The 24,203-nt window shown below is 43.2% G+C and overlaps 1 protein-coding gene across 2 annotated transcripts; it reads right to left on the reverse strand.

Moving 5' to 3' along the window:
- Positions 1 to 5,986: 5,986 nt before the first annotated feature.
- Positions 5,987 to 22,227, reverse strand: LOC120832041 (putative cytochrome P450 120). Of its 2 annotated transcripts, XM_040198057.2 has the most exons (11): positions 21,505 to 22,227; positions 20,601 to 20,678; positions 20,276 to 20,360; positions 20,005 to 20,040; positions 19,621 to 19,760; positions 18,699 to 18,822; positions 17,976 to 18,120; positions 17,559 to 17,663; positions 15,027 to 15,154; positions 9,572 to 9,659; positions 5,987 to 7,235 (listed from the first exon to the last, which is right to left on the reverse strand). In XM_040198057.2, exons 1-11 carry the CDS (start codon positions 21,692 to 21,694, stop codon positions 7,074 to 7,076), a joined length of 1,281 nt encoding a protein of 426 aa, XP_040053991.2. In that variant the 5' UTR covers positions 21,695 to 22,227; the 3' UTR covers positions 5,987 to 7,073. The 2 variants fall into 2 exon arrangements, with proteins under 2 accessions (XP_040053991.2, XP_040053993.2); XM_040198059.2 differs by lacking the exons at positions 5,987 to 7,235; positions 9,572 to 9,659 and adding an exon at positions 14,087 to 14,828.
- Between the last annotated feature and the right edge of the window lie 1,976 nt (positions 22,228 to 24,203).

Here is a 24,203-nt window from a genome sequence, read left to right on the forward strand (position 1 = left end):
GTGGGCAGCGTACTTTATTTCATCCAAATTGTGAAACCATCCAAACCCCCGGCGGGGGATTTAACACTGGAAAGTACTGGAACACACAGTCCGACTCCTACTTATCACACCGGTCCAAGACAAACACGGAGCACGAGTTCGGTTTCTGAGGGAATGCGTTTATCTTTTGGAGAGCTTCGCCTTGACTCCTCGCGTTCCTGACTTCTGTCATTGTGACTGACAGTTGTGCACAGGCGAACATCTCCTCCCACACACACCACTGGGACGGATTCTCAGGTGAAGCATGTGAGACACCGCCATGTGACACTGAATTAAGAAAACCCTCTTTCAAGCGAGAGATTTGCCTGTAACTGAACTATTGTTTGGGATGCGTCCAAAAATGAATCCTCCCCTCCTACTTTTACATTTTCTTAACCTTTCCAAATGAAGCTCTAATCAATTTGCCCCATTAAGTGTGATCAGTTATTGATTTTTTCCCTCTGGTTTTGCTTTAATGTTTTTTTCATTCCAACAATTTACCCATTTATACTAATTTCTGCTAAATGTCCATTTAATAAGTGGGCATTTTATTTAATGAATCCGTTCATTAACTGTTTGGAAAAGCCAGCATGCTTCTTTTCTGATGCAGCTACTGTATCATGAATGTATCATAAACTACAGAAAGTATCTGTTCATTTTAAGAGGGTTAATAGGAAGCACATCTGGGTGCTCATTGAGGTAGATGTTTCTAGTTGCTTTCAAACCTCAGACGACATGATTCAATGAACTTTCTGTGATCTATTTCCAATCCACACCTGGAATGGGAAATGTAAATAGAATACATGGTTTTTTTTTCAGGTACATACTTATATTTGGAGTTTCTATTAGAACATGTTTTCATATATAAGTACACATGGCTTTCCCGAAAAAGGCCACTTTGTTTCTTTAGCTGTCAATTTGACATTCATTAGACTTAAGATTGTTTAACATATTTAGATAACTATTTATTTACCCCAAATCATTATCAAAAACTTTTTTAAAAGAACAAATAAACAAAATGTAACAAAACGCCTGATCAGAAAATACTGGAACTCAAAATGTAATGCGTTGTTGTGACAAATGAATGGATTTAATCAATGTAGTAACATGCAGTTAGTATTATTAGAAAGTATTTTTGGAGTGTGCGGGGCAACAACTGCAAACATCTGAAACATTTCAAACTCATCCATGGTCGTGCTTCCATATGAAACAGGTGATTAACAGCGTTAGATGATGCACGATCAAACTTCACCATAAAGCAGTGAGCGCGGCGGGAGAAAAATGAATTATATCCCTTATGCTGATGAATTGCCTGAGCCCGAATTCTAATGAGTCTGCACGTGACGCAGGAAGGATCATCGAATGGCTTGTTGAATCATTTATTTTCTGATCTCCCAGCGTGCGGGTTCATAGGCTCCACACACCCGCGTGTACAGAGTTTGCGTACGAGTCTTTCGTGAGAAGGCCCCTGGATTCTCATTTCTGATGCTCTGCATTGCCAAAGGCTCATCTGCTGCTGGCTGCTGAGCCCCCCCACATGTTATTGGGGCTTTGTGGGGCCAACAAGGTCAAAGTCTATAAACAAATTTCTGATGTTGTACATATCATTTCAGACTTATAAACTCTCACCTGTTTCCAAAGCCTCCATCTAAACTCTGTCATAAACTACCACATCTGAAATGTTGTGATCGGTCACCGGAAATATTCAGCTTAGCTACCTCTCTGGGGTTTTTACTTAACTGAACAAACAGCTAAGTTCGCTTTGTGTACAATGGTGGTCAGGAGTGAAAGCGGAACTATTAGAAAAGTGGCCTGACCGCTTAATTCCTCGGCTAAAGCCGTGGAAGAAACAGGCCCGCCATTGTTGTCTCCGTAACGGAGCGGGTTGCGAAGCCGGCTTTCCCCAAACAGCCGGGGATAAACATGCTTTTCACAGAGCTCCGTAACACCAGGAAAACGCCACAGACTTGAGGGCAGGAATGCAGTGTGGATGCTGGCGAGCTCCTTGCTCAATGCGAGGCCACCATGGCGTCTGTCCAAGGTTCACGTCTCTTTTGCCGTTAGATCCAGGGAGCGGAAGTTAGTGTTCAAAACAAATTGGAAATAACAGTCAGTTCCGACAGTAGCGTTAAGTTACGAGCAGAAACATGTGATCCTGGGGTCAACATGGAGGCCGAGCTTTTCTTTGACTATTGAAAAAAAAAAAAAAAAAAAGACCGTGAAAATATAAAATATAAAAATCTGATCAGACAATGAGTTTGACAAGGCAATGCTAAACTGGCAAAAGTACATTTGTATTAACATCTACAAGCAGGAGGTAGTTTGATAGTGTGCAGTGGAAAGGCCCATTCGCCTCTGCTAACCCATCTAAAACAAACTGTTTTACAAAATGTACTGTGATGCAACTTATGAAACACGTTTAAAAAGACTTCATGCAAACATATACCTTCATTTGAAAAACCCTAATTTACTTTTAATTACTTTTAAACACCGCACTGTAGTGCAGGGATTATTTCCAGGCAAAATGTATTTACAACGTCATGACAGTGACTCAAAATAAACTACTTTTCCAAGTCATGACAATAAACAAAACCGATCATATTGAAATTACCGAGATTAATAGCTAAATTTTTCTTTCTCTTCCTCTCGTCTCATCCTATTTCCACTCCTCTTCTTCACCGGAGGCCAGAGAGTCATAAGCCCTAAAAGTGCTGTTCCTTGATGTGGAAATTAACAACAGTCCCAAAGAGAGGAGGAGAGCAGCCACAGGAGAGACGCAAGAGGACAAGTGGTTGAACGTGTTCGCAGAGCGATTGTTTTTACTCTACTGTACTCCCAACCACTCGGCCGACTCCCGCGGCGCCCCTCAACATCTCCCGCTACAGCTGCAACATCACGGAACAACCCCTGCTTGTGATTTCGAAATGATAATGAGTCACAAGCGGGTGGGAGCTATAGGCTAAGTTTAGGCTTCACACGTAATAAAGTGAGTTATTTCAGCATCACAAGCCGATCATGTCACACAAACTATTTAACATAAACAATGGGTTTATTGCATCTAATTAAAGGGTTTGAGTTCTTAAAATATTAATACATGAATAGTCTAGAGGATAAACATTAGAGATCTTCCTCCCTGAACAAGACACCTAACCCCTAATTGCTCCCTGGGAAAAAATGTAAAAAGCCACGAGTTAAAAATTACATTTTGGATAAAAGCGTCAGCTAAATGACCTGTAATGTAAAGTAAAGTCACCAGAGGTTCACTTATTTTCTCCGGGACGACCGGAAACTGGACTGAGGTAACTCACTCTCCACCTCTCAGCCAAAGACACTCACATCGGCAGACGTTAGGACCACTTATTGCGACAAAATGATTTTATTCTTGTACTTGGCAGAGCGCTGTGCTCCGGAGGGCAGCGCAGAGTTCAGCGGCGCAGGGAAGATAAATGAGACAATTAAACCGGGCTTGATGGCACCTCAGTGACAAATGGCTTTTCCTTCCTGCGTGTCTGAGCACAGACAAACACAGTAGTAAGTAAGTAAGTAAGGAGAGAGTGTGTGTGTCTGCGTGTGTGTTTGTGCTGCTTTGACGGACACATTCTTGTGTGTGTGGGCGGGAGGTTTGCTGCAGGAGTGCAACAGATGGACAAACACATGAAAACAATGAGAATGGGATTACCAGGTGAGACAAAAGAAAACGTGGCAGTAATGGAAGATTTTTGTAACGATTATACTTTAATTTTAACACTACGCATAAAATAGATGAGCCAGTGGTTTTCTGAAACACAAGCTGAAAGCATGTGCGGTTAACTAGCTTATAAACTAGTGGAGGTAACAAAAGCTCTTAGCTTATCACAAACTAACCTTATTATCTCATGGTTTTAAATTAATCGAATGCCTGACCGATGAAACATGAGTAACTTTCAGTTTAAATAAGAACTTGTTGCAAAATAATATTTTTCCTGACAAAGGTTTGCACAGAATGCGCTTATCATCACTTCAAGTGTGTCATGATATGACGACGCATGATTCAATTCCACCCAAAGACGCATTTCCTTAGAAAATGTCAAAAGTTCTGTGATGTTGGGCGTAGACACAGCTCTGTGCAATCTGTTCGTCAAAAGAGGTCAACGATCAGTCAACTGTGTCCCAACTGGGCTACGTTTACAGTGACTCCTATTTGTGTGTGTGTGTGTGTGTGTGTGTGTGGCATGAGTGGGCGGTGGGTTTTTCCTGCGTTTACTTCCTGCTGTATACCCTATTAAAGACCAACAGTCCACCGGGAGCGGAGAGACAGGACAGTCATGTGGCAATTATCTGTGCTCATTAAAACGGACCTACGGCTTTGTTCTGCCATCTGGACGTGCCGTCCCACCTCCTGTTAGACGAGTCTGTGAGCGGCCCCACATCGCTTCCCTTTTTCCCTCACCATCCTCGGCGGAAAATGACCCCGCGTTTAGTGCATTGCAGTTCTCTGAATTCATTTTCTATCAATGAATGTATATATTCCTTCACCGAAGACGTGCAAACAAGGTGAGCTGCGGTGGTTGAAGGACCCTGTGGAAATGTGAACGCTAAAATAGAAGAGCGATGCTGATTAGGGGTGGCGTGTGAAGAGGCGTTAGAATATAACGCAAGTCTCGAGAGGGTCGGAGGTCCACCAACAGAGTCCGCCTCATGGGAAACACCAGACTACAGAGTTCGCCAACCATTCGTTTCATTGTGGGCACGAGGCTCAACATTTCGTGTGACCATGTGTTGAATCCAACACAAACCTTGTGAAACTTCAGCTTCCTTCTAAATCATCTGCATGTTATTGAAATCTGCAAACAGGAGGGAGAGCAAATGCCGCTACCGCTCATCACATTCTTGGAATTCACTGCCAATAATAAATTCACTAAGCCATTGTTTGTGGGTGCGTGGTTAGCTGATTTTTAAATGAGGTTTTGAAATGTGATGGGGTGGACTACAAGCAGGCACACAGATAACCGGGATGCACAAAATATGCCGCGTGAAATGCCGCTCTATTCATCGGGGCACCTAAAAGGTCTCAACCATATTTAATCATTAATCAAATCTAGTTTAATTTGTTGGTATTTGATCAGTCAAATACATACAGTGTAAAATGCTCTCGCCTGTCGTGCATTGTCGAGAAGGAACGACAGCTCGCTGACAAGAGCAGTGAGTCATAGCGCTTCATCCAGAGGAACCCCGTTTTCTGCCTGATCTCATGCAATGCATATCTCAAAGTCTGTGTGTCTGTGTGTGTGTGTGAGAGAGCAAGGGAGGGAGAAACACAAACAACGGCCCGAGTGAGACAAGAAAAAAATATGCCCGTCTGCAGCATAAGTCATGGTGTAAATGAGGGAGTGTAGTTCGGCGAGTGAGAGGGAGCTTACGAAGAGAACAAAGTAGGTTTGTTGTGCAGGACAAAAGCATCTTTCTGGGGCAAATGCCTAAAGCCGAGTACAGGGACGGCATTAACAGCAGAGCTCCCGTTTCACACAAGCGACACACTCAAGGCCGCAGAACATGTTCAGGTTCAAGGAAGGATCCTTGTTGCTGGGTTACATTAAACAAAATATACGTTATAACAAGGCATTGATAGGGACACGTTGTGGTCATGTAATTGGGACGACAAGTATTTTTCTTGTGTGCTTTGCCGTATTTATATGTTTTTTATTAGACTTGGGCAATTAGGGAACATGTCATTGATTTTATCGTAGCTGCTAGATGCTTCAAACTTTTTACGACACTTTAAAGTGAATCTACTCGTGATCAATTGTCACAGGTAATCCACAGTAGTATAACCAGAAAGGTATTTTTCTTTTTCAGAAAGTGACATAAGAAGTGCTTGTCCTGGAGAGGCAAACGTATGTAGTTCTTAAAAAAAGTAAAGATGATTATTATTACGGAGTTATCGCATAATTCCTCGAAGCCCCGGCAAACAAATCGGAAACCACTAGAATTCAAAAATACACTTGTATTCCACATATTTGACAGGATACAGAAACAACTAGAATGAAATACTCAAAATATCCCATTTTTACAATCTAGCAGGCGTATTAAAGTCTCCCATACATCAAACCATTAGACATCACAATAAAATGTATTTTACAACTATGCACTTAAGTGACCGCAACAGATAAATGCAAATGTTAACAAATGTAATATAAAGAATGTGCCACTTAACAGATACAACGTAAAACCTATATGTTACATGTGAAAACAACAGTTCGGTTTATGATTCATGTGCTAAAAATCACTTAGGTTACTAAGGTTATTTGAAATGTAGGCGTGCGATCTCAAACACCTTCTGGGAACATTTCCACGTGACTCAGATAGTGTGTGTGTGTGTGTGTCACTGCCAACTGCTTTCAAAAATACCCAGTTTAGTGTGTGTGTGTGTGTGTGTGTGTGTGTGTGTGAGAGAGAGAGGGAGTACTGCATACTAAAGTCAGTGTCAGTATGACGAACGGTTGCTAAGCAGTGGTGGTTGCTAGGTGGTGGAAGGGGGAGGGGAGACAGGTTTGCCGTTAGGAATTAAATATGAGGGCTTACCTCTGCGTGTGTGTGTGTGTGTGTGTGCGTGCGAGTTAATAATTCAAACTACATGAATCCAAAATTATGCCAGACTCAGTGACGGAAGAGAAGAATTTCATGTTCTGAATCCGTTAAATCTTTTTAAACTGACATAAATGACTCATTAAAAAAAAGAGGAAAAAAGCTGTCTGGCAGCGTCAGATTCAGGAAAAAGTGAATGATTATGCGTCACTTATTTCGTCCTTTGTTTACCAAAATGTCTGGCAGAGGAACACAGAGTGAAACCAGCACTTTCCTCGGCTTTCCCCACGGCGATTACTGCGTTATATGCAGCGGGGGGGAGAGAGGGGGAAGCCCTTATAGTTCGCTGGCTTCCCTTTGGGTTTGATCTCATATTTTCCGGGTTGTTCTGCACATTCTAGACAGACGTGTTTTGCCTTGTTTTCCTCTCCCTGCCCCCTCCATGCACACACAATTTATCAGCAGCTACATCACCAAACATACTGTGCATCCTAGCTGGTGTCGCTCCCGTCACATCCGGCGGCATCGAGTCGGGTGAAGGAGATGGCGGGGGGGTGGGCCGGGCGAGAAACAGGCAGCCATTTGTACTCGAGGTCTTGTGATGGAGGGTCCAGACACCAGTCGCAGTTCTTTAACAGGTACATGCACGCTTCCTGGTGACCAAACAAGAAAAAGAAAGTGTTCTGTGTGTGTTGTAAACTAAAGTTTCTGCGTGATAATATTCAGAGTTAAAAGCAGCGGGGTGGCAGTGAAAATCTCCTAATTTTATTGTTTTCACAAAAAAAGCTCCAACTTGAAAAGCTCCAGCCTCCATAACACTTTGTTGTTATGTTTGTTTGTTTCCATATTTTGAAAAGTAGGAAAGCAACACATTTCGGCCGCCAAATTGAAAAAGAACATTAGGTCCTCTGTACTCAAACAATTTGTTCTTGTCTGTACTAATTTGAGCATGTTGCAGTGTTCAAGTTTGACCAAAATGTCTCAAATCAACAATAAACTCTTATTTCCGCACTGCTTTGAGTGTAGAGCCTGATCCCATTTCATTCTACATTCCTAAACTCAGAGCTCCATGGCTGGCAGGAATGCCGATTGGTTGATAGCCAGCCACAGATTCAGATCCACTGCAACAGTAACCAGTAAAAGCAAGTTGCAGCCTCCCTGCACTTTGTGAATGAAGATTTTGCCAATAGAGGGGGAGGAGCCGGATGAATGGAGGAAGGGAGGCAAGAAGACGATGGAATAGGGTAAGGGCGATGATGGCGGGGGTGGGAGGAAGGCGGGAAGGGGAAGGATGAAGAGAGGAGGCGATGACTCACATCTCTGACCTAGATCCCTCTGGTCTACTTTTTATTCTGGTCACACCCTCTTATCTGTGTGTGTGTGTGTGTGTGTGTGTGAGCATGGTAGTCAGTCTGATGAGAGCCAATCAGACACCCAGGATGAGGTACAAGCGGGCCACATTGGTACACAATCTAACTGGACAAGGTGATGGATAGCGTGTGCACTTCTTGTACGTTATCCCGTAGCAGTGTTGGGTCAGAGAACAACACTTACTGAAGCGTCGAGAGCATTCCTAGGCTAACAGATGGAGGAGCAGGGCTGACCCCGGAGATATGGATGACATCGTGTGTCCGGAATTCATTTGTTGTCAAAACAAAAAAGGAATAAGACTGGATTAAATTAATTTAGATGAGATAAGGACTGGTCTAAATGAAATACATGTACATTTTAATAAATACATATATATTCTGCGCTCCATTCAATCAGACTCAACATTTTCCATGAATCGTTTGTGTGTGTGGTGTGAATATAGGATTGACTCATCCCTAACATTTGCATGAAGGATAGCTTTCAGCAACACCCCCCTACACATTATGTTTGAATGCGGGTTTTTGCTCTTTAATAGCCGCATACATTTAGATTCTGTTTATGTGGCTGTAATCTACCAGCCTGAGGGAGGTTAGGGAATGTAAATAGAGTGTATTAGTTTGCCTCTACGGATGTAAACTGTTGAGACAAGCCTCTCATTAGCTGACCGGTAGATTTTGCTTCCTTCCCTCCAACAAACACACCACCCTAAGTGCATAACAGCCGGCCATCGAGCATTAGGTCTCGAACACATTTAAAACCCTTATAAAAAGTCGCAAAAGCAGTCACTTGGAAACGCTAAAAGGCCAGCCATTAAGATTTTTTCAACTAAAATGAATGGAGTTCGCTCAACCATCTATCGCACTACAGCTGGTAAATCCTAAAAACAACACAAGACGGACAAATCCACCCCCGCTATGAGAAGCTTACTAATGTCTATCTATCGGATATTAAAAACCTTTGATGGTAGACTCTGCCATTATCTTTGTGTTGATGCTATGCAAGTTTACGGTCTAAGTTTACATCACTGAGTATGGGAGGGATTTGGGAGGTGTAACCTCATTGATTCGTTACCAATTAAAACCGTGTGAATCCAGCAGTTCACGGTGGTTGTTTTCAGGTTGGCGTCCCCCTCCAAGACTCACAACAAATATGTACATAGTCACTCCTGTTTCCAGAGCGAACATCCCCACATGGGAACTAAATCCCTGCCCTTCCTGTTTTTGCACCTGTAACACACCTGTCCTGCTCTTGTTCCATAGTCTCAGTATGTGTGTGTGTGTGTGTGTGTGTACTTGTCTCCTAATTATAGGCAATGGTGGCTATGGTAAAGGCTACCGGGGGGACTAGCAGGTGGTTTAAACAGGACAGTCTGTATCTGGCTCTGTTTGTTAGGATAATAAAGACACACACACATGCATTTAATCATTCCCATGAGGAGTGGTCCCTTTCCTCTTTGATTGTATGTCATTTCTGCAGGAGAGACGCTCAGTTCTAACAGAGAACAGAAAAACCGCATTATGTTGTTTCAACAACAATCTTAGAGACTGTGGCAACGTTGAGTGGCACCGTGAGTGTGCCTGAATGCATGTGGTTTTGGGTGTTGGAGAAATGGACTCACCTTAAGGAAAACATCCGTAAGTTTAGTTCCAATACAGCTTCTGGGCCCATTGCCGAAAGAACACAGGAAGTGCTCCTGGCCTGCATTCCTGCACAAATGAAGACAATGACAATAAATAATGGCTGAGCCTACTACGGGATCAGTTATTGCAGAAATATATAAACTGTAGCCTAAGTATAATGCAACATAGAATGACAGAATGTGCGGTTAGCTTTGGGGTGATCATCAGACGGGACGTAAAATGATCATCCGATGTACACACAATACACTGCTTGTGTTTCACTTTGGAATATAGTGCAATACTGTTTGGGTCTGTTTGCTTCTTAATGGATTTTCTTGCATTTCATTTATTTTGCTTTCCTCTGTGTTCCACATCCCCTCCATGTGTTGTATCATGTGATTGTTAAGCTAGACCACTCATCATGCCTTGTACCAGCTGGTCCGTGTGTTCTACCAGCTGAAAGGCTCCGCCTCTGGACCGTGTGTTCTACCAGCTGAAAGGCTCCGCCTCTGGACCGTGTGTTCTACCAGCTGAAAGGCTCCGCCTCTGGACCGTGTGTTCTACCAGCTGAAAGGCTCCGCCTCTGGACCGTGTGTTCTACCAGCTGAAAGGCTCCGCCTCTTGTCCGCCTGTTTTACCAGCTGAAAGGCTCCACCTCTTGTCCGCCTGTTCTACCAGCTGAAAGGCTCCGCCTCTGGACCGCGTGTTCCACCAGCTGAAAGGCTCCGCCTCTCGTCCGTGTGTTCCACCAGCTGAAAGGCTCCACCTCTTGTCCGCCTGTTCTACCAGCTGAAAGGCTCCGCCTCTCGTCCGTGTGTTCCACCAGCTGAAAGGCTCCGCCTCTGGACCGTGTGTTCTACCAGCTGAAAGGCTCCGCCTCTGGACCGTGTGTTCTACCAGCTGAAAGGCTCCGCCTCTCGTCCGCCTGTTCTACCAGCTGAAAGGCTCCGCCTCTCGTCCGCCTGTTCTACCAGCTGAAAGGCTCTGCCTCTCGTCCGTGTGTTCTCCCAGCCAATTGTTGCTTTTACGGATACATACCTTCAAAAAATTCTTAATAAAATAACTCTTAAATCTGATGGCAGTGGTGTGCAGCCTGCATTATACAAAATAACCAGGAATAGATATTGCTCGTAGGGCAATTGGTGGGCTTGGTTCAGCTGAATCATGTCCGCTCAGTTGCATAAGAAAAAAAATCTTGTTAAGTGGAGGCAGATCGACCAAACTGAGAGGTGGCCGATCAAACTAGGTGGTTGAGATTCATTGAAACATCGTGACACACGTTGTTTTAGTCTGACTCTAATTGCAAGGCCTCCTGTAACATTACAATTTAAGCATGTACTGAAAAATAAAGAGCTGCTGGTTGTTTCCAGCCGTCAGCTTTGTCTCTCAGCCTGCTAATGCAGGCCGACTCTACCCTCTCACCACTAATGCATCCTGTCTTCCTGAAACCTGAGCTCTGATTAAAGGCAAACAGGAAGCATTAGTGCTGTGTAGTCTGGGTCCAGTGTATGTGAGAGGCTGTGTGTGTGTGTAAGAGAGTTATAGAAGGAAGATTGCTAGTGTTCTCTGCAGCATCTGTCTTGTGCTGTACTTCTACGCTCATCCTGAAACAGCAAGACGTGTGCTGTCTGTAATACCGAAACAGAGAGAGAGAGAGAGCGAGAGAGAGAGCGAGAGGACGTCTTGCCGAGCAATCCGGCAGAAAGCCATATTGAATATGCTCAATAGATGGGAAGTCAATCAGAGTATAATTAAGTATAATTTATAGGACCTTGTAATTCATTTTTCTACTCTAAAGTAGCAAGGGTACGAATGCAATGAATGAGCTCTGAGGCCATGATGGTATTTAATTAATCCAGTAAAGAATGAGCTTTTACAAAAGGGATTCTGAATGAAGTATAGCTCTGAAAGACTTTCATTGGATTATTTCCTTTTATAATATATTTTCACTTAATTATGTTGTCAAACAGTATTTCCTAAGGAGTTTTATAACATCAATGTTTTGAGCTGGAGCATTAAAAGGTAAATGTAAAACCTGTGATTGTGTCAGGTTATAGTGTGAAAAGAACCCCCCCCATTTGTACACATGCAGGAAACCCACCGGTTCTCAGACTTACAACTAAAACCAGCAACAAAACAGTTTCCCAGATTTTGTATCGGTGTTTGCCGGCGTTTCCGGTTCATTCATCTACGGGCCGGAGCCTGTGTGGGCGTTTGATAGGATGTTAACTCGCCAGCTCGACCATTTGCCTCCAACTGGAAAAGCACACAAACCCACAAGCTGAGGATACAGTATGCACCGACACAACGGACGATCTACGCAATTATCGCACAGAAACACACACACACACACACACACACACACACACACATAGAGATGATGTGGTTAGGCTGTAGTTACTGTAGGTGGGCAGGATCATTAAATTACACGGCCAGGTGGCAAGGAAAGGAGCCCAGGCAACTATCGAGGCAGACAGGAAAGTGGTCTCCAGGAAGACTGACAGAAGCAGAAGAAAAGACAGGCAGGAGGAGAGAGGAACAGACCGGATGATAAATTGACGGTTGGAAGGGTAAATACAGTAAACACACAGGGGGACTAAAATAGTTACATCCTGAGGGAAACTCACTAGTTTGAGCAGCAATTTAGACACACACAAACCTAGATCACGTACAACACCTGCACTTACCCCTCAGCACCAAGTCAATCGGGTCACAAATACAGTATGTGGTTTCATTAAGAAAAAAAGGCCAAACGCTTTTCGAAAACCTAGTTTTTAGTCAACAACACCAACATTATTAAATAGCATTTCGGCTGGGCGATCGTTTTTAGCTGATGAATTGGGTGCAGTAGTGAGACAATCTGATGGGGATGAACTCAAAATAAACCACAGTACTCAGGCAGTTGATTGTTGATTACAGAGACGTCTACAACAAAGACGGATGAGCTACAGATCTGAATAATCACAAGAGTCTTTTCTATCGTATAGTGAAATAAATTTCAGACAAAACCTTTTTTTTTTTGATGATCGTTATTCGACGTTTTTGTTTGTAGTTTAATCTATCCAAGGAAAATCTATGACTTATTCCTCAACCCCATCTCATCCTCCAGAGCTCACACACGCTCCCCCAAAAGAGCACACAGGGAATCCCCCCCCCCAGTTACCATGGCAACAGTCACCTGTCTATTTATCCATCAAGTGTTCCGCTGCTTCTACGGTCACCCACCACTTAGTGAATAATGGGTTATGCACAAGCAGATCATCACATTGTTACAAGAATCGTTAGTTTAGCCTTTCGGCATTGTGGGAAAGGTCATATATAATAGTATTTGGTTTAGTAAATTTATGGTTTTGACTAGAGATTGCGTTGAATTAAATTATAGCCTTATCGTTAATTAAAGAAAATGGGTCAGCCAGTGGTTTACTGGTATGCACGGCTAAATCCTCACAACCACATAAAATATACTGAGACATTGAGGTGTGTGTGTGTGTGGGGGGGGGAGGCCCCACACGCAAATAGATTTCCTTTTAAAGTAATCACGCTGTTTTTGTTCTGAGAAACACACACACACATATTCGAAAACAAGAAGAATAGAATCTTTTCTGACTCATATTCTGTACACCGTCTCGCTCCACAGGGCATCATCCCCCACCCTGCACACACACACACACGCGCAGGGAATCCCTATTGGTAAAGACAGTGTCAAATGACTGGTTTCCATGGTAGCAGCTCCCTACATACATACATACATTCATTCATAGATCTCCTCCACCCTCCCCCCCATTCACCCTTTGCTCGGTCGTCTGAATGAACAATCGTAAATGAGAACAAACAGGTGAACGGGGGAAGTGGATGAATGAAAGTGAGTGAATTGGTGAAGGACGTATGATCCGGTTACATTCTAACAGAGCAGGTAGCAGGCGGAGACCATGTACAGCCACACCAACCAGCGGGATTCCCAATATAGACTTACAAAGCAGGCTGAAGAAAAGACTCCTAGACAGAATATATAAGTAGGCAGCTTTGTGTGGAAGGATTTTTTATGACGAAATTGCTTACTTTTTAAAAAAAGGACAATTACTGTGCCAATGGTGCCCCACCTTTGTGCATGGAATTAATGTTTTAAAAATGTTTCAATAACAGTTTTTTGATTAAGGTTAATGTAACTATGCAACAGTTACTCTGTTAATCTGGGATTAGTTGTGACTAAATATTTTTTTATATGTAACAACCAATTTGTGCAATGTTACCTCTTCACTTAAGCTATAACTGTAGACCTTTGAAATTAAGTAGAGCTCCCTGTGCTGTTGCTATGGTTACATGGAGTTTAATATAAACCTGCAGTACTAGTTTATTTTCCTGTGGTATAATTTCAGACAAGTCACAGTTGCCAGCACCTTATTTTCCTAATTTCTTCACCAGTACCATCTACAGAAATCATGCAAACAACAAAAATCTGTCCATTACCACTTGTTCCTCCATCCATTAATAGAAATGATTCCATCACCCATTAGTTTTCTTTTAAAAAGTTATGCATTTGGCATCAATGTGTTAAACCACTGAGCGCCTCCTTCGCCTTCCTCCACCTTCCTCCGCCTAATGGTCAGTGTGTTTGTGTGTGTGTGCGTGTGGCAGAGGATGACCCGACTCTTTTCTCAACCTTTTAGGACCATCCACTAATATGGACACAGAAATGTAACAGGTTCAGTTCCCAGAGATGTACATGACAAAATTCTTCGAAAAAACAATAGCTGTCAATAAACGATTTCATCAGATCATTATAACCTGTTAATGAATGGTTTTCATTCTGCAGATTTGTCTCCAATTTTGAGAAGAAGTTGTACCACTTACTTGAAAATCCTCATTTCGTGACAGTTTTGGGGTCTATTTTCTGCACCTGTTTGTGGAGAAATTGTCTCCTCTTGCTACTGTTGTGATTGTTGATTATCTAAGAAAAGTGGCAGCACTCAACGGAAGCAATTGCTCTTTGTAAAGAATACACACTTGAGATGAGTTGAGATTGCTACAGAGTTGTTTGTCAAAAAGGCACCTTTCTAGGACCAGTGTTCAGTTGGTCCATTCAGGGCTACTGTAGAAACATGTGCAACATGGTCCACATGGTCCACATGTGCAACATGTGCAACATGTGCAACATGTGCAACATGGTCAACATGGTCCACATGGTCAACGTGGTCAACGTGGTCAACGTGGTCAACATGGTCAACATGGCGGGCTTCGAGGAAGAGGACCCGCTCTCTATGAAGACATGAAGGGGCTCATTCCAAGTTAAAGAAAACACACCAAATCCTATTTTGAGGTGATTACACACCAACGTACACCTCATCATGAACATCATATTCATACTTTTCTACCACGCATCCTTAACATTGCTTCTTTGCGTCTGTTTTTCTGCAACGCAGCTTAACAAGCTAAAGCCAAATCTAAGGCGCTTACCTTCCGCTCCATCTCTCTGGCAGGAAGTGGTCTGGCTGCTCAAACACCTCTGGGTCGCGGTGGACAGAATGGCTGATATAGATGACCCCATAATCCTTTGGGACATGAAATCCTGCTAACGTGGAGTCCTACACGTAGAAAGGGGGAGAAATAATAATAATAATAATAATTGAATGACAGAGCGAATCCTGCATCAAATCAATAACTAAATATTCTAGAAATTGTTGATCAGGAGTTTCATGATTGTGATGCAGATTTTACAGTAATGAGATAGATTCAGAACAGAATGTGAACACAGCCATGATCCAACTTTAAGCCATTTGAACCAGAATGAACGGGAGACTTCTTTCACACTCGTGTTTGGTTCATATTGTGAATTGCAGATCCATTTTAAACAACATTTCCCCCTGTTGATTGTTCACTAAGCTCTGGGGAAAGGACCCACCGTGGGCAAAAAGACCACTTACCCAATTGTTGCCCTTTTAATTCGCCTATTCACTCCATCCATTAGCAGCTGCACTAATGGACCACCACAAAACAGGATCACCGTTTCCTCTACTCCCCTCTACCTTGTTTCTCTTTTGCTGCTGTAGTGGAACATATTTTACAATTTGCCTTCTTTCTCCCAGTTCTCCCAGAACAATGCCTCTGCCACTGCAGTTCATTACTCGCTCGCAAATTCACTCATCTACAGACGCACGCAATGATCCTGAAAACGGCTGCATATCTTAGTTCCACCTGGATGGAGCTTCTACTTTTTCCACCGGATTGTGAATACTAATAACCTCTCTCTCTCTCTTACACCTGTCTGCACACATAAACACCTCATTGACTTCTTATCACTCTGGATCCAGCACTTCCCTTCTGCTTTTCTTTGAATTGTTTACACTAAAATATATTTTCCCAGGGTAGGGCAGAACCTTTGCTGCTTGAGTTCATTGTTATTGTTCAATATTAAAAATGAAATCAACGCAAAAGGCCAAGATAGCATGAAAATGGTTCTTACATTTGATAAAAGACTTTTTTATGACCTGGTTGTAGTCGAGGGGTCATATGAGCACTTTTACAGAGGCAATTTGTAAAATGACTACAAGTAGTGGTCAAAAGAATAAATTCCTTACTACGGCTTAAGTACTTTTCAACACAAATCACCTACTCAATTTGCGTCTGCATAGATATTCTAGTAGTCTTTCCTCCCTTAACACTAACTAATCCATCTTGCAAAGACACATTATTCTTTGAGTTGTTACTTCTCTCCAAAAACGCCCACACATCATGACCCCCCCCCCCCCCCTCCCGCGTTCCACCGAGGGCGTTGGGAATCAGAGCGCTGGTGCGTTTCCCAGAAGTGACAAATGACTTTCCACTCGGCCTCACAGTGCCACCAGCATCCATCAATCCCACTGCCGAACCCTTAACCCCCAAACACACACACACGCTCACTCACTCCCTTTCCGGGAGAGCGGAGGCAATCAATAACAGGGAGGGATCAATGCCTCTGATTGAGCTGTTGCATAAGGCAGTTTGATGAGGTCATGATGATAAACACAGCCGATGCTGGAAGTAAAATAAGGAAGTAAAAATAATGGATGCATGGAAAACTTAAATCAAATAGTTTTCAAAAAGGTTTTTTTAAACAAGGGCTGTAAACTAATAATTACAAGAGCTCTGCGGTAGATACCGGTTAAATTAATTCCATTTGCAGGCTTATGTAATTGTTCCAACGACATTAACTGAGCATCAGGAAAACATTACATAATGCAGATTTGCAGAAACTGATTTTTACTGCAGGGCCGATAATATGCGGTCAGGTGTTTGTGCTTCTCGTCCAGTCACCGCAGCTCATTGCACTTAAAACACAAGAGGAGGCGGTGACAACAGGGGAGACTTACAACAACAGGAATATGCCGCCATCTGGGGGAGAGCAGTGCAACACGGAAACCAGTAAACAGAATGTTGGACTATTTATGGTTTCTTCAGCCATGTTAAAACATCCAAATGAGAGGGTTTGTCTAAATGAGGTTAGCAAAAGACAGGACTTTTTCTTCATATTTTTATTAGTTTTTTTCAAACATGAAAGAATAACATTTGCTGTCTACATTGCTTATAAGCTGAACTCTCCAGGGATTTAATGCTACTTCTGCACTGATTGTTAAGATGTTCGAGGATACTATACCTGCAATGTACAGCAGCTGAAAATGACCCTGCTATTTTTTTTTTTTACTATTCATGTTTTTAATACTGTTATTTCATTTTTTGGATTAAAGAGCACAGCAGAGTTCCACCCCCCCCCCCCCCCACACACACACACACACACACACACACACACACACACACACACACACACACACACACACACACACACACACACACACACACACACACACACACACACACACACACACACACACTCGAACACGACGGATAATGTCTCATGACAATGAATCCCTCAAATTCAAAACACAAGAAATACCCAACACTCATTCAGCAATACGTGATTAAACCGGATGTAATCCTGGTGAACAGTCCTACCTCATCAGCTATTCTGCGTCCACCAATGAAAGGAGGCCACAGTCTCTGAACCTCCAGCAGTACTCTGCGTAGGTAGTCGGGATCTTCTGCAGCTCGCCGACGGTGCTTCTCATGAAAGAAAAAGATTACTGGAGGTCATTTTTATTTGAAAGCAGAAGCATCGGGCAAGAAAAGTTATGGCCCAGGGTGCTAGTTTCTCCAGAGGTCTCATTTCCGCTGTGTCAAAGAAAAGCTAATTGTATTCTATATACAGTAGTGCCTGTTTAGAACAGAAGTCATTCAAGGTTACCTTTCCTACAGAACAGGCTTATAGGCCTAGTGTTATCTGAATTATTCAAACAACGACATGTATTTTTGTCCGTCACATCTGGTTGTTGTTTTGTCTCGACACGCACCGTCCTGTCCGTGTTTGCGCACCTGTTCGTTTCCACTGAGCGCCAGCGTGAAGGAGGTGAGCAGCGAAGCCAGAGCTTTGGGGATCAGAGCTGAGATGAACAGCAGCAGATGCTGGGAGGCAGAACTGGAGTCGGGCAGCGGCAAAGAGCCGAGGGAGCCGACGAAGCTGCCGGGCGCAAAGAGGAGAGAGCAACATAGAGATTAAGGTTCCACATCAACGTCCTGGTTCGTTACTCGTAAAGATGGAGTGAAAGGTACGTTTGATCCAAAAGACAGACCACGCAGATAACGGGTGAAGATCACCTTTGCCCGATGCCAAAGAAAAAAGGCAGAACTCGAAAACTACAACGTATTTATTGAGGCACAGATGACACAAAAATGTGGAAATAGAGAAATGGAGCCCAGAGCTCAGGCAGTCATACGGGAAGCCGACGGGCCGGGAGGAAGGATCGTCGTTATTTTTTCACAAGTTTACTTCACCAAATTTGTTAACTTTTTTAAAATTTAACCAACATATAAAGTACTGGCAAGTCTTTGGTGAACAGAAGGAAGAGGTAGACAAGAGAGTTAAATGAAAACTGCTCAACGTGTGCGATCGCGTACGAGAGAACGGCTTTAAACAGGCTTAAGAACGACACCCAAGAGGGGAAGTGAAGAAGCAGTGGGACGCTTCCTTCCGTCTCTACTATCGTGTGTGTGTGTGACGGAGAAAGGCAGAAGTACACTAACACATGCAAGCCTCACCCCTGTGTGTCATTCTTCAGTTTGTCTTTGATGATGTCCATCAGTCTGTCTCTGGCGTCCAGAGCGTTGGAGAAGCCCGACGACCACAGAGGAACTTTCACATTGACCGGAGCGGAGATCAGACCTGCGAGGGCCGCAGGAGGAGTTGTTCACGAAACAACGTACGAGGAGAAGGGCGACAACACACAGAAACGTCGTATTCACTGAGCTGAATTGAAAGGAGAAGTGGAGGATTTTGCAACACAATGCAGAACAGAGCCGACTCAAATAAACGCGTCTGGAGAAGATCACAAGGTGTTTGGGGAGAGTTTGTAACAATGCCAGTGCTGCATTTAAATAAAGGACAATATCGGGAAAGGGGATAAATCCTGTTCATCCCAAGTGAAGCAAATTACAACAGATATGTTGTGTACTTATCACGAAAAAAATATATGAATGATACACACCGTTGGAAACATTAAAGTATAATCTCAGACAAACCTTACAACCAAGCATATAACACAAAATAATGAAATAGGTTTATGACGGTTTTTCTTTTAAGTTTCAATAAATGTCCTTAACTGTTTGTAAATCTCCTTACTTTATGTTTGGATGGTTTTAAATGGTTTTATGTGAAGCACTTTGAATTGCCTTGTTGTTGAAATGTGCTTTTCAAAAAAACATTGCCTCGCCTACGACAAAATCCAGCGCTTTCTGCGCAGGTTTAAGATTATAATTTTGACTGCTCCCGTTTGTGGGTCGCGGGGCCTTCACGAAAGCCTCCTCTAGAGTAGCGATCCTGCCTCTATTGACACGTGTGACGTCCACAGGTCAGCATGCAGGCTGCCACTGGACTGTCTATTTGAAAGGCAAATCATTTTTTTAAAAGCGTGTGTTTCTGCATGTGTGTGTCCTTTAAACAACACACTGGGCTTGCCCCTACCATGCCAGTGCTGCGTGCAGAGCTGCACGATTTCTTGGAAGAGTTGGGGTTGCTCTTCTGCTCGCACGTTGAGGAAAAGGCCCAGACCCAACTCCGTCCCCAGACGCTTGAAGGCGGAGTACAAACACGGAGGCCGCCCACTGCGCACATGGAATACATGAAGCGAATAAATATCCAGCACACGTCATGAAACTGTACGCACGTCCGTGAGAAGCACAAACACAAACAAAAGCAAGAATCCATGGAAAACAAGTATTTGAGGAAAAATGGCGGCGGAAATTGTTGTTTGCAACTCTACACGGCACAAGTGTTGTGCGGCAGCTTATCCATCAGTGCTGCTTTTCAGTCGTAATTTGTAGAATATAGAATTTGAGAATTAGTTACCTGAGAGAGAGGTCCTTCAGGTGGCGCTCACACACACTGTTAAAGAGGTAGAGCAAAAACACACACAGTGTAAACAACACAGAATCGGTCCGTTCTTACTCAAGAAGCCCCGGACATGGGATGGAGACATTGCTGTAGAAAGAAGGACTTCTTCATCCATTACACAACAAGTTACACAACAATGCTGATGAGCAACATGGCCCGAAGCCTGTGACTCTCCGGGTCATACATGGCCACACAATTATTACTTGTAAAACATTTGGTCCCCTACCTGGTGATGTAATCGTTGGAGGACTTCAAACAACTTCCTGTGAACAAGGTGGTGAGTGACAGACGAAGAAGATACGCCTCCTCACCTAAAATACACAAATGCAAGACACTCACGTGTACTGAAGTGTATAGGAGCGTATATTAATCTTCCATTGCATTGAGAGTATAGGATGAACCCGTAGGTGTGAATACAATAGGTTATCAGTACCTGCATCTAGGAGAGTTTTTTTTCTCATCTTAGCAATGATTTAAAATAAGTATCTGTCGCATTCAAAGCTGTGCTTTGGGCCGTTTGTGGGGTTTTGTGGGGCTGTGCGTGTGTTTACCGTTCGTGGTGACAACGGTGTCGCCATACATGTTGGTCATCAAGTCAGTTGGATCCTTCTGAAAAGTGTTGGACTTCTCTGAAACACACAACACATCACTTCAAAACTAGTACTACCACTGTGTTTCTCATTTTTAGTGACACGTTAAGATGCAAACATGATTGACGAATGTAACAAGAACTGAACTGAAAATCCTATTGAATGTATAACGTACTGAAGAGATATGTCTGTTATTTAAATCAAATAAATGTCAAATAAATATCCGTTTAAAGGCTTTATCTAATTCAAAGGGTATAGTAACTTTATGAACTCTATTTCACATACTTGTATCTCATTTTTTAAGTTATTATTCCATCATAAAGTACTAACGCCAATAAAACACGGTCTCTGTTACGTCCTCTCTCCTCTCATGTAACATCACGAGTGTCTCCCATGACGATCAGAATAATCCGGGAGGGGATTTAACTCCCTTTAAAAAAGGTGGATTTGTCCTTTTGATCCTCTGCATCAGAGCCATTGCTCTCTACGTCATTCAGTGCAGTCAGTGTAAAATGGGCTTTTAATTAATGATAATTAACCCCCTCAACTGCAGAACACAATAGTATCTACGCGCTATTAATTATGAATGAATTCAACTAAAAGAATAATGATTCCAACGGAGGCACGAGGAGAATAAACTGCCGAGTCACGTTCGGTCAAATCGATCAAGGATTCTCCAAGCAGGAGGCCAATAAAATGTATCGGTTGCACCTTTAAATACTGACGTTATTGTTATTATCCGTCGTTACCTTTCGGGATGCGCACCTGTTGCGCGCCTGCGCACGCACACACACACACACACACACACACACACACACACACACACACACACACACACACACACACGTGTGCGCGCATAACGTACCGCACAGCAGCTCCCTCATCGCGCGCACGGAGCAGACGAAGACGGTCGCTCTGTTCAGCACGCGGCACTGAAACACTCTCCCCCGGTGTTTGTCGATCCTCTGCTGGCAGAAACCCACCGGGTCCCGGTAGAAGTCCAGCGACTTGTCCCCGAGCACCGGCACGCCGGCGCTTCCTGCTAGTTTAGCCATCCGGGTCCTCGGCGCTGGCAGAAGCGCTCGCGGGATTGAATTGGGTTTTTTGGTCAGGTGGGTCCAACGCTAGCGCGCGCTGCTTAGCTTTAAAAGAAAAACTAAAAAACGGACAGTAACTGTGAACTTTAACCAATCGATTCGGGTTCGGGGGCAAAGCCGCTGTCCTTTCTGCCAGTGTATCGAATGACTTTGACCTCATTGTCGTCACGGTTTCAGCGCGAGGTGAGCGGAGGTGTGCGCACCGGAGGGTGGTGCGTTCAGGGCACGTCCGTAATTCTACATTTCAATCGCTGGGGGGTTTTCTACTGAAGTTTAACGTGTGCTACTCAGATTTCCTGATACAAAAAGATATTTTCTTTACGTTGATTTGTTCCCTCAACCTAAAAAGACCAATAATGTTTTCTGTTACATTTTTTACCTTTGTTTTGTTGTATGTGCTGTTGTAGGTGTAAGTGTTAAGCTGCTTGTCATAATGTCAACATGATTGCATGGTGGACACTCAATGCAAAAAATAAGGGAATAAAAAATTCATAAAAAGTTGATTTCTATGAATAAATAAGTTAATAAATGTACTACTGTACTACCGTTTGCTGCTGCCCCCTTTCATGATACTGGTGGTCCATAACAGATTACAGAGCAATGCAAACAAGTGAGAAAAAAACAAAACAATAAACGTTTTGAATGAATTCTATTCTTGTGAACTAATTATTGTCTCTCAGTAACAGAGGGAACGTATACGGATGCAACCTTGTCCTCGCTGTAGCTGTTTAAGAAACATGCTAAATGAGGGTTGAGGGACAACAGCGAGCCGTGCTTTAGCATCTCAAAGTGGCCCAGCAGTCACGAGCACTGGAGGAGAGGGGTGAATCTCTTATAAGAGCATTTACAGCATCTCCTGCGCTGCACTTGAAACACTTTGGAATTCCACAGAACCCGACTCGAAACAGCTTATGGCACTGGACAGGGACTCCTTCCGATACAGTGCCTCTCAAATCCAGGAAGATTTTTTTTTTTTTTTTTCTGTTCTGAAGATCTGAATCCTGCTCTCCCTGAATGGATAGTGAGCATCAAAGATGAAGCAGGTGCCGAGGTGTACGATGGAGTGGTCCTGAGGCTTGGCGGACTGTGGGTTGGTTACTTGGGAAAGTATCAGGAATGGTAATTGGTAGAGTGGCAGTTGCCGTGGTGACAATAACCTGTTTGGAATTTGAATAAGCAGCATTCAGCACAACAACCAACAAGCATCAGACAAAAGGCTTTTATAGAGCACGCAAGAATGTGTATTGGTTTTTCTTGCCAAATGAAGGTTCTGCTTTGCAGCAGCACCAAGTGCTAAAGGCAGCTGTATCTGCTGGATGGCTTTATGATGTAAGAAAAAAAAGAAAGCAATTATTCATCACAAGGTATAATTAAAAGGAATGTTATAGTGGTATGAAAACGTTTGGGCACCCCTGATCATTTTCAAGTTTCCACAGAAAAAAAAATTCAATTAAATATATATCATATTAGGAGACAAACAGTGATATTTAAGAAGTGAAATGAAGTTTATAGAATTTACAGAAAGTGCAATAATTACTTAAACAAAAGTAGGCAGGTGCATATATTTGGGCACCCCAACAGAAAAATTACATCAATATTTAGTAGATCCTCCTTTTGCAGAAATCAGACCAGAGATTTTCAATGATATTCAGGTCTGGGGACTGAGATGGACCATTCCAGAACGTTGTACTCTGCATGAATGCTTTGGTAGAATTTGAGCAGTGTTTAGGGCCGTTGTCTTAAAGTATCCAGCCCCGGCGCTACTTCAACTTTGTCACTGATTCTTGAACATTATTCGCAAGAATCTGCTGATACTGACTGGAATCCATGCAACCTTTAACAAGATTGCCAGTACCTGCACTGGCCACACAGCCCCACAGCATGATGGAACCACCACCAAATGTTACTGTGGGTAGCAAGTGTTTTTCTTCCGCCATGCATACCGCCCCTTATGTCCAAACAACTACATTTTAGTTTCATCAGTCCACAGCACCTTATTCCAAAATGAAGCTGGCTTGTCCAAATGTGCTTTAGCATACCTCAAGCGACTCTTTTTGTGGCATGGGCGCAGAAAAGGCTCCTGCCGCATTACTCTCCCATACAGCATCAATAGTTGAAAGATGCACAGTGACACCATCTGCAGCAAGATCATGTTGTAGGCCTTTGGAGCTGGTTGTGGGTTGAGTTTGACTGTTCTCACCATCCTTAGACTCTGCTTATCTGAGATTTTTCTTGGCCTGCCACTACGGGCCTTAACTAGAACTGTGCCTGTGGTCTTCCATTTCCTCACTATGTTCCTCACAGTGGAAACTGACAGCTGAAATCTCTGAGCTAGCTTTTTGTATCCTTCCCCTGAAACCACGATGTTGAACAATCTTTGTTTTCAGGTCATTTGACAGTTGTTTTGAGGCTCCCGTGTTGCCAGTCTTCAGAGAAGATGCAAAGAGGAGAACAACTTGCAACAGGC

Source organism: Gasterosteus aculeatus, chromosome 14, assembly GCF_964276395.1.
Source record: "Gasterosteus aculeatus chromosome 14, fGasAcu3.hap1.1, whole genome shotgun sequence".
NCBI classification, from domain to species: domain Eukaryota; kingdom Metazoa; phylum Chordata; class Actinopteri; order Perciformes; family Gasterosteidae; genus Gasterosteus; species Gasterosteus aculeatus.

Coding starts and splice junctions, on each gene's coding strand:
- LOC120832041 (XM_040198057.2), bottom strand. CDS start 21,694: ATGGCTAAACTAGCAGGAAGCGCCGGCGTGCCGGTGCTCGGGGACAAG. Junction 9,660..15,026: donor CCAGAGAGATGGAGCGGAAG/GTAAGCGCCTTA, acceptor TCATTTGTGCAG/GAATGCAGGCCAGGAGCACT. Junction 7,236..9,571: donor TTACGGATGTTTTCCTTAAG/GTGAGTCCATTT, acceptor TTTGGTCACCAG/GAAGCGTGCATGTACCTGTT.